Here is a 12,500-nt window from a genome sequence, read left to right on the forward strand (position 1 = left end):
TGGTGGGTGTGTGGAATGCACTGCCAGTGGTGGGAGTAGCCTCAGAGACATTAGGGACATTTGGATAGGTCTTTAGATGATAGTAAAATGAAGGGTATGTAGGTTAGTTTGATCTTAGAGTAGGATAAAAGGTCGGCACAACATCGAGGGCCGAAGGGCCTGTACTCATTGCACTGTTCTATGTTGTATGTTCTAACCGATAATTGTTGGGGTGGGTTTGATTAATCTCCTGTCGAGGTTCAGTGTCCTCATTTTTTTTCTCATTTGTATCACTGCATTAATCCATGGACCATTCTTGTTCACATTGCCCATTGGGAGCAGGTTATGATACCTGACTCGGGAACTTGCCTGCATCAGACTTGGTGAAAACTAACGGTACAAGACTTGACAAATTTCCTTGATCATTAAATGCTATTTGTGATGTGTTATGACACAGTGTTGTTCAATGCTGGCATGCCAACAAACATTGCAGGGAGTGGGTTCCTGGCCTCTCAGACATCCACACGTTTCAATATGTAATGTTCTGCTAAGTTGCAGGAGCAAGCAAAGTGCGAAACACAAGAGCAGTTTTTGGTAATAACTGTAATTTTCTCTCTTAAACAGCATGTCAAGAATTGTTACAAAGCTGCATTTGTTAATTTAATTCTGACAAAGAGTCATACTGAACTGGAAATGTTTACGCTGTTTCTCTCTCCACAGATGCTGCTAGACCTGCTGAGTTTCTCCAGCATTTTCTGCATTTATTTCAGATTTCCAGCATCTGCAGTATTTTGCTTTTATTTGTTAATTGGTTCTGAGAATGGGGCAACTAGAGGACTGGAGTATAAGCTCGCTGGGGTTACGCTGCAGTTCCCCAAAACCCGGCCCATATCCCTCCAAACCCTTCCTATTCATATACCCATCCAAATGCCTCTTAAATGTTGCAATTGTACCAGCCTCCACCACATCCTCTGGCAGCTCATTCCATACACGTACCACCCTCTGCGTAAAAAAGTTGCCCCTTTGGTTTCTTTTATATCTTTCCCCTCTCACCCGAACCCAATTCCCTCTAGTTCTGGACTCCCCGATCCCAGGGAAAAGACTTTGCCTATTTACCCTATTCATGCCCCTCATAATTTTGTAAACCTCTATAAGGTTCAGCCTCTCCCTATAGCTCAGATCCTCCAACCCTGGCAACAGCCTTGTAAATCCTTTCTGAACCCTTTCAAGTTTCACAACATCTTTCCAATAGGAAGGAGACCAGAATTGCACACAATATTCCAACAGTGGCCTAACCAATGTCCTGTACAGCCGCAACATGACCTCCCAACTCCTGTACTCAATACTCTGACCAATAAAGGAAAGCATACCAAACGCCTTCTTCACTATCCTATCTACCTGCGACTCCACTTTCAAGGAGCTATGAACCTGCACTTCAAGTTCTCTTTGTTCAGCAACACTCCCTAGGACCTTACCATTAAGTGTATAAGTCCTGCTAAGATTTGCTTTCCCAAAATGCAGCACCTCGCATTTATCTGAATTGAACTCCATTTGTCACTTCTCAGCCCATTGGCCCATCTGGTCCAGATCCTGTTGTAATCTGAGGTAACTCTCTTCGCTGTCCACTACACCTCCAATTTTGGTGTCATCTGCAAACTTACTAACTGTACCTCTTATGCTCGCATCAAATCATTTATGTAAATGACAAAAGGTAGAGGACTCAGGCCTCCAGTCTGGAAAACAACCCTCCACCACCACCCTCTGTCTTCTACCTTTGAGCCAGTTCTGGATCCAAATAGCTAGTTCTCCCTGTATTCCATGAGATCTAACCTTGCTAATCAGTCTACCATGGGGAACCTTGTCGAATGCCTTACTGAAGTCCATATAGATCACACCCATTGCTCTGCCCTCATCAATCCTCTTTGTTACTTCTTCAAAAAACTCAATCAAGTTTGTGAGACATGATTTCTCACGCACAAAGCCATGTTGACTATCCCTAATCAGTCCTTGCCTTTCCAAATACATGTACATCCTGTCCCTCAGGATTCCCTCCAACAACTTGCCCATCACCGAGGTCAGACTCACCGGTCTATAGTTCCCTGGCTTGTCTTTTCCATCCTTCTTAAACAGTGGCACCATGTTCGCCAACCTCCAGTCTTCCAGCACCTCGCCTGTGACTATCGATGATACAAATTTCTCAGCAAGAGGCCCAGCAATCACTTCTCTAGCTTCCCACAGAGTTCTTGGATACACCAGATCAGGTCCTGGGGACTTATCTACCTTTAACAAGACATCCAGCACTTCCTCCTCTGTAATCTGGACATTTTGCAAGATGTCACTATCTATTTCCCTACAGTTTATACCTTCCATATCCTTTTCCACAGTAAATACTGATGCAAAATATTCATTTAGTGTCTCCCCCATTTTCTGTGGCTCCACACAAAGGCCGCCTTGCTGATCTTTGATGGGCCCTATTCTCTCCATAGTTACCCTTTTGTCCTTAATATATTTGTAAAACCCCTTTGGATTCTCCTTAATTCTATTTGCCAAAGCTATCTCATGTCCCCTTTTTGCCCTCCTGATTTCCCTCTTAAATATACTCCTACTGGTTTTATACTCTTCTAAGGATTCACTCGATCTATCCTGTCTATACCTGACAGATGCTTCCATCTTTTTCTTAACCAAACCCTCAATTTCTTTAGTCATCCAGCATTCCCTATACCTACCAGCCTTCCCTTTCACCCTGACAGGAATATACTTTCACTGGATTCTTCTTATCTCATTTCTGAAGGCTTCCCATTTTCCAGCCGTCCCTTTACCTGGGAACATCTGCCTCCAATCAGCTTTTGAAAGTTCTTGCCTAATACCGTCAAAATTGGCCTTTCTCCAATTTAGAACTTCAACTTTTAGATCCGGTCTATCCTTTTCCATCACGATTTTAAAATGAAAGAATTATGGTCGCTGGCCCCAAAGTGCTCCCCCACTGACACCTCAGTCACCTGCCCTGCCTTACTTTCCAAGTCAAGTTTTGCACCTTCTCTAGTAGGTACATCCACAAACTGGATCAGAAAATTGTCTTGTACACACTTAACAAATTCCTCTCCATCTAAACCTTTAACACTATGGCAGTCCCAGTCTATGTTTGGAAAGTTAAAATCCCCGACCATAACCACCCTATTATTCTTACAGATTGCTGAGATCTCCTTACAAGTTTGTTTCTCAATTTCCCTCTGACTATATTGGGGGGTCTATAATACTATCCCAATAAGGTGATCACCCCTTTCTTATTTCTCAGTTCCACCCAAATAACGTCCCTGGATGTATTTCCGGGAATATCCTCCCTCAGCACAACTGTAATGCTATCCCTTATCAAAAATGCCATCCCCCTCCTCTCTTGCCTCCCTTTCTATCCTTCCTGTAGCATTTGTATCCTGGAACATTAAGCTGCCAGTCCTGCCCATCCCTGAGCCATGTTTCTGTAATTGCTATGATATCCCAGTCCCATGTTCCTAACCATGCCCTGAGTTCATCTGCCTTCCCTGTTAGGCCCCTTGCATTGAAATAAATGCAGTTTAATTTATTAGTCCTACCTTGTCCCTGCCTGCCCTGACTGTTTGACTCACTTCTGTTCTCAGCTGTACCAGTCTCAGATTGATCTCATTCCCCACTATCTCCCTGGGTCCCACCCCCCACCCCCCGCCCCCCCCCACCCCCCCCCCACCCCCCGCCCCCCCCCACCCCCCCCACCCCCCACCCCCACCCCCCCACCTTACTAGTTTAAAGCCTCCCAGGCAGCTCTAGCAAATTTCCCTGCCACTATATTAGTCCCCTTCCAATTTAGGTGCAATCCATCCTTCTTGTACAGGTCACTTCTACCCCAAAAGAGATTCCATTTATCCAAAAATGTGAATCCTTCTCCCATAGACCAGCTCCTCAGCCATGCATTCATCTGCTCTATCCTCCTATTCCTGCCCTCACTAGCTCGTAGCACTGGGAGTAATCCAGATATTATTACCCTTGAGGATCTCCTTTTTAAATTTCTGCCTAACTCTCTGTAATCTCCCTTCAGAATCTCAACCTTTTCCCTTCCTATGTCGTTGGTTCCAATGTGGACAATGACCTCCTGCTGGCCCCCGTCCCCCGTGAGAACATTCTGCACCCTCTCTGAGACATCCTTGATCCTGGAACCAGGGAAACAACACACCGTTCTGATTTTTCTCTGCTGGCCACAGAAATGTCTGTCTATACCTCGGACTACAGAATCCCCTAACATAATTGATCTCTTGGAACCCGACGTACCCCTTGTTGTATTAGAGTCAGTCTCAATACCAGAAACTTGGCTGTTTGTGCTGCATTCTCCTGAGAATCCATCACCCCCTACATTTTCCAAAACAGCATACCTGTTTGAAATGGGTATAGCCACAAAAGACTCCTGCACTAGCTGCCTACCTCTCTTACCCTTCCTGGAGTTAACCCATCTATGTGACTGTATCTGAGACTTTCCCCCCTTCCTATAACTGCCATCCATCACATACTGTTGCTATTGCAAATTCCTCATCGCTTCTATCTGTCTCTCCAACCGATCCACTCGATCTGATAAGATTTGCAATCAATAGCATTTAAGGCAGATATAATCCACAGTAACCCTTAAACTCTCTCTAAACTCCCACATCTAACAAGAAGTACATATCACTCTATTAAAGGCTATTTTTGCACCTTCACATTCTACGGACCCAGAAAATAACACCGCCTTATTCTTCTACAAAACACTGCCCCAGGTTAAATGACTAATTATGGCTTATATTTTAAGTTTAATCAAGAGACATATCTCCAAAAACATAATCAAGAAAGAACCCACTCTACTCACTACTGCAGCCATTCTGTTGGACACACTTAAAACAATGATTAACTTATCTGATTCTGTGCTGTGAACTTCACCCAAACAGGTTCCTCCAAGATTAGTTGTGAACTTCAGTGTTTGTTAATTTTCCCAGACACACTCCAATGTCCAGCGATACATGAATCAAACAGCAAAGGCAGTAACTGTGCAGGTTCTCTCTCTCTCTCTCTCTCTCTCTCTCTCTCTCCTGCACTGTCCTCACCATGTGCTGCCTATTGGCTGTCCTTCTCCCTTTTAAAACTGCTGTTGTTTTGACTTTTTTCTCCAGAGTTTCAAAACAATGCAACAGCATAAAAACCAGGAATTGCTGCTCCTGGGATTCGAGGAAATCACCTCCAGCACCTAAAATACCTGAAAAAGGAGCAGCTGTTACAGCCAGGAATTTTTCCCGTCCTCCATCTTGGATTACCCAGAATCCCAAACTTCAAAATATTAACAGGAAAAGACAGGGTAGATAAAGATAAACTATTTCCACTGGTTGGGGATTGTAGAACTGGGGCATTGTCTGAGGATTAGGGTCAAACCGTTCAGGAGAGATGTCAGGAGATTTCTATACACAAAGGTTGGGAGAGGTTTGGAACTCCTTCCACAAATGGTACTGGATGCTGGATCTTTTGTTCATATTAAATCTGAGATAGTTTTTTTTTGTTAAACAAAGGTATCAGTGATATGGGTCATAGGCAGGCATATGGAGTTAGGCCACAGATCTGCAATGATCTCATTGAATGGTGGATCAGGCTGAGGGACTGAATGGCTTCCTCCTGCTCTGATTTACCAAAGATGATAAAATTAGTCTGAGGTTCTACTGAATATCAAGGTCGGCAATACAACGTGTTGGGTGGGATAAATAAACCTTACTGATTCCCGTTCTGGCATTCTCATCTTGTGCTATGATTGACACCATTCCCTGACCTTGGAAATTAGTAACTGACAAAACCATTCTTCACCTGACAGGGAAGTCAAAACATTCCTTTCCAAAGTAAAGGAGTGAAGAAACGGAGTGAAGATTCCTCTTCAATCTTCTAACCATCTCTTGTTGCTTTCCTTCCAGATTAGGCGCCGAGGTTGGGAAAGGAAGTGAAGGCGCCTGCATGGGAAAACACTTTCGTTTGGGATTCATGACACTGCCTGCTCCTCAGGATCGCCTGCCACATCCATGTGCCAGTGGCTTTTCCGTCAGGTCTCAGTCACTTCACTCTGTTGGAGGTGGTGATGATGAAAGTCACACTTGTGCTCGCAAACAGCCACCTCCGAAACCCAAGCGAGATCCAAGTACCAAGCTCAGTATCTCAGCTGAAACTGTCAACGTGGGATTTGTAGCAACATCAGCAACAGGAGGAACACCAGGAGCAGGAGGAACACCAGGAGCAGGAGGGATACCAGGAGCAGCGGGAACACCAGGAGCAGGAGGGATACCAGGAGCAGCAGGAACACCAGGAGCAGGAGGGATACCAGGAGCAGCAGGAACACCAGGAGCAGGAGGGACACCTGCAACTGCTGGAGTAGGAGGGATACCAGTGTCACCTGGAACAGCACTGAAAGAGCAAGACAAAAATGCAGGTGAACAAATCTTCCACCTAAATGTTTATTAAAGTATTCCTGATACATCTGTCTTACTGTTGGCAGCGGTTGACACTGAGCACTATCAGAGATGGGAAGAAGCTCAGTTTCCAGGCCTCGGTGAGATGAGGTAAGAAGGCAAGGTGACAAATAATCCTTTTCAACTGGTACATTTCACAACATTCACAACATGAAGAACATCATTTTTTTTACTGTATAAGGAGAGAATCCTGGTTGTTTGCCTCTGATTGGAAGAGACATTGAAACCATTGAAATGATAGAGCATAGAAGGTCCATTTGGCCCATCTTGTCCATGCTGACACTAAGACACCCAGTTGCCCTTTCTAATCCCATCTTCCTGCTCACAGCACAGGGCCCTGCTGCTTATCGGACCTAAGGGGCAGATCCAGGGATTCTTTGAAAACATTTGGGGTCTCTGCCTCTACCTCAAACTCAGGTGGCAAATTCTGAACCCCCCATCCCCCCCATCCCCCCCATCCCCCCCATCCCCCCCATCCTCACGTTCCCTCTATTCCTTCTGCCATTTATCATGGAGAAGACACTAATTCGATACTGACTGACAGATAACTGCAAGGCTTTGTTCAGTGTGACTCAGACTGATTGAGTCTGATTGCTGCCGACATTGTTCTGAGGAATGAAGCAGAGAATAGCTGTCATCTATATTCTGTAACAGATACAATGTGTGTAAATGTTCTTTCTGTTTACAAGGGATAGGCTCCTATATATTCATACATACTGCTTCCTGCATGTAGGGAAATGTCACATTGCACTCTCAGCTGATAAGTTTAAATTATAGGATGCCTAGTATTATTTACCAAATACCGACCAAACGCAGAATCACACTCGATATTGGACAAGTTCTGAGCTTTGCAACCATTGGTTGGTTAGATACTATCTGTACCTTACCCTAATCAATGGAATGTCTTTGACTCGTCAGCAGCACCTTGTCAATGACATGTGGACTCTGTTGTGAATCAGTTCCAGAATTGTTGATGGTGTTACTGATTAAATTCATAGAAAAATCGGTTTTAATTCCTCAGACATGTTTGCCAATTGAAGGCTGACTTCCAAAGAAACGAAACATGAAGAGATAATCTATTCGGGACAGTTTGGCACTTTTTGAGTTTTTTTTCTGCTATTACTGAAAGCAATATGAAGATGTTATGGAGGCCTTTAACTTTCCAAATGTTGACTGGAAATACTATAGTTCAAGTACTTTAGATAGGTCAGTTTTTGTCCAATGTGTGCGGGATGGTTTCCTGGCACAGTGTGTAGACAGGCCAACAAGAGGCAATGCCACATTAGATTTGGTACTGGGTAATGAACCCGGCAAGGTGTTAGATTTGGAGGCAGGTGAGCACTTTGGTGATAGCGACCACAATTCAGTTATGTTTACTTTGGCGATGGAAAGGGATAGGTATATAATGCAGGGTAAGAGTTAGAGCTGGGGGAAAGGAAATTACAATGCGATTAGGCAAGATTTAGGATGCATAGGATGGGGAAGGAAACTGCAGGGGATGGGCACAATAGAAATGTGGAGCTTATTCAAGGAACTGCATGTCTTTGATAAGTATGTACCTGTCAGGCAGGGGGGAAGTTCTTGAGCAAGGGAGCCGTGGTTTACTGAGGAAGTGAAAGCTCTTGTCAAGAGGAAGAAGAAGGCTTATGTTAGAATGAGATGTGAAGGTTCAGTTAGTGCATTTGAGAATTACAAGGTAGCCAGGAAAGACCTAAATAGAGAGCTAAGGAGAGCCAGGAGGAGACATGAGAAGTTGTTGGCGGATAGGACCAAGGAAGACCGGAAGGCTTTCTATAGGGATATCAGGAATAAAAGAATGATTAGAATAAGGTTAGGACCAGTCAAGGATGTGAAAAGGAGATACGAGAAGTATGAAGTGAATATTTTTCATCAGTATTCACACTGGAAAAAGACAATGTTGTCGAGGGGAATACAGGGATACAGGCTACTGGACAAGATGGGAGGTGTTAGCAATTCTGGAAAGTGTGAAAATAGATAAGTCCCCTGGGTCGGATGGGATTTATCCTCGGATTCTCTGGGAAGCCAGGGAGGAGATTGCAAAGCCTTTGGCTTTGATCTTTATGTCATCACTGTCTACAGGAATAGTGCCAGAAGACTGGAGGATAGCAAATGTTGTTCCTTGTTCAAGAAGAGGAGTAGAGGAAAACCTGGTAATTATAGACCAGTGAGCCTTAGTTCGGTTGTGGGTAAGGTGTTGGAAAAGGTTATAAGAGATAGGATTTATAATCATCTAGAAAGGAATAAGTTGATTAGGGATAGTCAACATGTCCTTGTGAAGGGTAGGTCATTCCTCACAAACCTTATTGAATTCTTTGAGAAGGTGACCAAACAGGTGGGTGAGAGTAAAACAGTTGATGTGGTGTTTATGGATTTCAGTAACGCATTTGATAAGGTTCCCCATGGTAGGGGATTACACAAAATACAGAGGTATGGGATTGAGGGTGATTTAGTGGTTGGATCAGAAATCGGCTAGCTGTAAGAAGACAGAGGGTAGTGGTTGATGGGAAATGTTCATCCTGGGGTTCAGTCACCAGTGGGGTACCACAAGGATCTGTTTTGGGTCCACTGCTGTTTATCATTTTTATAAATGATCTAGATGAGGGCATGGAAGGATGGGTTAGTAAATTTGCGGATGACAGTAAGGTCAGGGGAGTTGTGGGTAATGCTGAAGGATGTTGCAGGTTACAGAGGGCCATAGATAAGCTGCAGAGCTGGGCTAAGAGGTGGCAAATGGAGTTTAATGCAGAAAAGTGTGAGGTGATTCACTTTGAAAGGACTAACAGGAATGCAGAGTACTGGGCTAATGGTAAGATTCTTGGTAGTGTAGATGAGCAGAGAGATCTCAGTGTTCATGTACATAGGTCTCTGAAAGTTGCCACCCAGATTGATAGAATTGTTAAGAAGGCTTACAGCGTGCCAGCTTTTATTGGTGAAGGGATTGAGTTCTGGAACCATGCGGTCATGCTGCAGCTGTACAAAACTCTGGGCTGAAGGGCCTGTACTGCGCTGTAACATTCACTGTTCTATATTTTAAAAACGATCTGGAACGTTTATATTTCATAAAACATAGAACATGACAGCGCAGTACAGGCCCTTCAGCCCTCGATGTTGTGCCGACCTGTCACACCAATCTGAAGCCCATCTAACCTATTCCATGTACGTCCTTATGCTTGTCCAATGATGACTTAAATGTACTTAAAGTTCTTCACTTTCCATATTCAATTTGTCATTAACCTTGTCCTACCCAAGAGCTGCTCAGGTCTAACCTTTGAAAGGGGGAGAACCATTCACTCCAAAATGAGCTTGCTGATATCTCACAGTCTGTTTTTATGCTGAGATCTTGATACAGCCTCCAGTTTAGGTTATAGGTCAGATTGAGCTCTTATGGCACACTGGTAATGCCATTTCCTCTGAGTCAGGAGGCTGGGGTTCAAGTACCACCAGCTCCAGAGGTATGTAAAAACATCTCTGAACAGGTTTATTAGGAAAATGTCGATAAGTATTAGCCTTGTGGTATTATCACTGGGCTGTTACTCCAGAGTCGAGACTGTGGTGCTGGAAAAACACAGCAGGTCAGGCAGCATCCGAGGAGCAAGAGAATCGACGTTTCGGGCATAAGCCCCTCATCAGGAATGTTAATCTCGAGACCCAGGTGATGTTCTGGGGAGCTGGGCTTGAATCCTGCAACACATGAGATGGCGGATTTTAAATTCAATACAAATCTGGAATAAGAGTCTAATGATGGCCATGATCCATTGTTGATTGTCAGAAAACCCCATCTGGTTCACTGAGGCCCTTTAGGGAAGGAAACTGCCATCCCTTATCCAGGTTCGCCTATATGTGACTCCAGACCCACAGCAATGGGGTTGACTCTGAACTGCCCTCTGGCCAATTAGGGCTGAGCCAGTGACTCCCTCATCCTGTGAATGAATAAAAAAAGTCGATATCAGGCAATGTGAGTAACTCTGGAATGCAAGCCCACATGGAACAACGGACACCACGGAACTCTAACAGATACTCCCAGTGGATCAGCGACTGTAATCCTCACTCAAACCAATAAGAGAGCTCACCCCTGGAAAACCAAACTGTCCACTGCTCCCCCCAGAAAACTGTAGAGCTCATATAATTTACAGAGAGGCACCCAGCCAGGCGATGGTAACATCTCCTCCCATCTTCCTGTCAGGGGTCGGTGAGCTGACTTGCAGAACTTTGCCTGGAATTGCCTCTTGTCATCTGCAGCAACATGGAAGAGGGTGTTCTGCTGGAGGAACACTAGGAAAGTCAGCAGATTGAGTTCGGTTCATGGTAGGGTCATAGAGGCCTACGGCACAGGAAAAAGCCTATCAGCCCATCGAGTGTGCGGAGTTAGAAGCCGTGGGGAAAGAGGCTGAGGTGGGTTGATAAAAAGGGCACTGAGTGGCCATCAGCTGACTCCTTGTCATTCAACCAGGCAATGATTACATTGGACTAAGGGACAGCCTCCAGTGCTCAAGCTGTGCATACAGATTAGCCTGTCAACCATGGTGACAGGCCTGCTCAGAGATAAAGACAATCCCAGAGATAGGACGCTGAATAAAGGCCACTTAAGGAGGAAGGATGGAAAGACCATCTCAGACAGACAGCAGAGGTCGTTTCTTTACTCAGAGAGCAGTAGGGGCAGGGAACGACCTACCTGCAACAGTAGTAGACTCGCCAACTTTAAGGGCATTTAAATGGTCATTGGATAAGTGTATGGATGATAATGGAATAGTGTAGGATAGATGGGCTTTAGATTGGTTTCACGGGTCGGTGCAACATCAAGGGCTGAGGGGCCTGTACTGTGCTGGAATGTTGTATGTTTTATGAGCACCCCCCTCCCCCCCACCCCCACCCCCACCCCCACCCCAACCCCAGCCACCTTCTCCCCAGAGTTGATTCCTGTCGAGGCGAGAAGGTGGTGCGGTTTGGGGTCTCAGAGCCCAACACCTCCAGGCGAAGAGGACTCCAGCCCGGAGAAGCATTCTCAGGGTAAATCGACAAGTTAGCCTCCTGAATACTCTCGAAAATGGCTTTCAGCTCACAAGTTGTCAAATCCCAGTGGTCAGATACCCCACAGTCATCACTCATTCATGCAGATCTTCCAGAACTTGAAACAAACACTTGAACTTAGTTGGCAATATACTTCCTATTTTATTCAAGATGTGTAGGAGTTGGTGTTGGACTGGGGTGGACAAAGTTAAAAATCACACAACACCAAGTTTTTAGATTTAGATTACTTACAGTGTGGAAACAGGCCCTTCGGCCCAACAAGTCCACACCGCCCCGCCGAAGCGTAACCCACCCATACCCCTACATCTACATCTACATCTACCCCTTACCTAACACTATGGGCAATTTAGCATGGCCAATTCACCTGACCTGCACATCTTTGGACTGTGGGAGGAAACCGGAGCACCCGGAGGAAACCCACGCAGACGCAGGGAGAATGTACAAACTCCACACAGTCAGTCCAAGTTATAGTCCAACAGGTTTATTTGGAAGCATTAGCTTTCGGAGCGACGCTCCTTCATCAGGTGGTTGTGGGGCAGGATGATAAGATACAGAATTTATAGCAAAAGATTACAGTGTCATGCAATTGAAATAATATATTAAACAAACCTAGATTACTGTTAAGTCTTTTATCTTTTAGAATGGTGATGCCGGTTTCAGTTCATTAATATGTAAATCCCAGAACTTCTTTTAAATCACATTCTTGAGATAACTTCAGGTTTTATAAAAAAAATGACATCTCAGTCCAGACAATGCATTAAAGGTGTGAGGTCAGAGTCTGTCTGTATTCCAATTTTGAGTCAGACTGGTTCTGTTTTTAATGTAGGAGTTTATGAAATGTTACACACATTGCCTGCCTGCAGATTGTGTGCTTTTTGAGCAAAATCGAATGTATCTGCAAATATAATTCTGCAAAAGCAAATTCATCCCATAGACTTATATGTGTGCGTGCATCTGTGAGAGAGAACATGA

At 44.6% G+C, this 12,500-nt stretch overlaps 1 protein-coding gene across 3 annotated transcripts in view; it reads left to right on the forward strand.

Annotated features, from left to right (window-relative positions):
• nyap2a (neuronal tyrosine-phosphorylated phosphoinositide-3-kinase adaptor 2a) overlaps positions 1 to 12,500 on the forward strand; it is a 353,005-nt gene that overhangs the window by 129,573 nt on the left and 210,932 nt on the right. For all 3 annotated transcript variants that reach the window (XM_072571890.1, XM_072571889.1, XM_072571888.1), the window contains one exon: positions 5,931 to 6,439. In XM_072571890.1, coding sequence (XP_072427991.1) covers positions 5,931 to 6,439 — 509 coding nt within the window. The remainder of the gene's footprint in view (positions 1 to 5,930; positions 6,440 to 12,500) is intronic.

The sequence above is a fragment of the Chiloscyllium punctatum genome, chromosome 6 (genome assembly GCF_047496795.1).
Source record: "Chiloscyllium punctatum isolate Juve2018m chromosome 6, sChiPun1.3, whole genome shotgun sequence".
Classification (NCBI taxonomy): domain Eukaryota; kingdom Metazoa; phylum Chordata; class Chondrichthyes; order Orectolobiformes; family Hemiscylliidae; genus Chiloscyllium; species Chiloscyllium punctatum.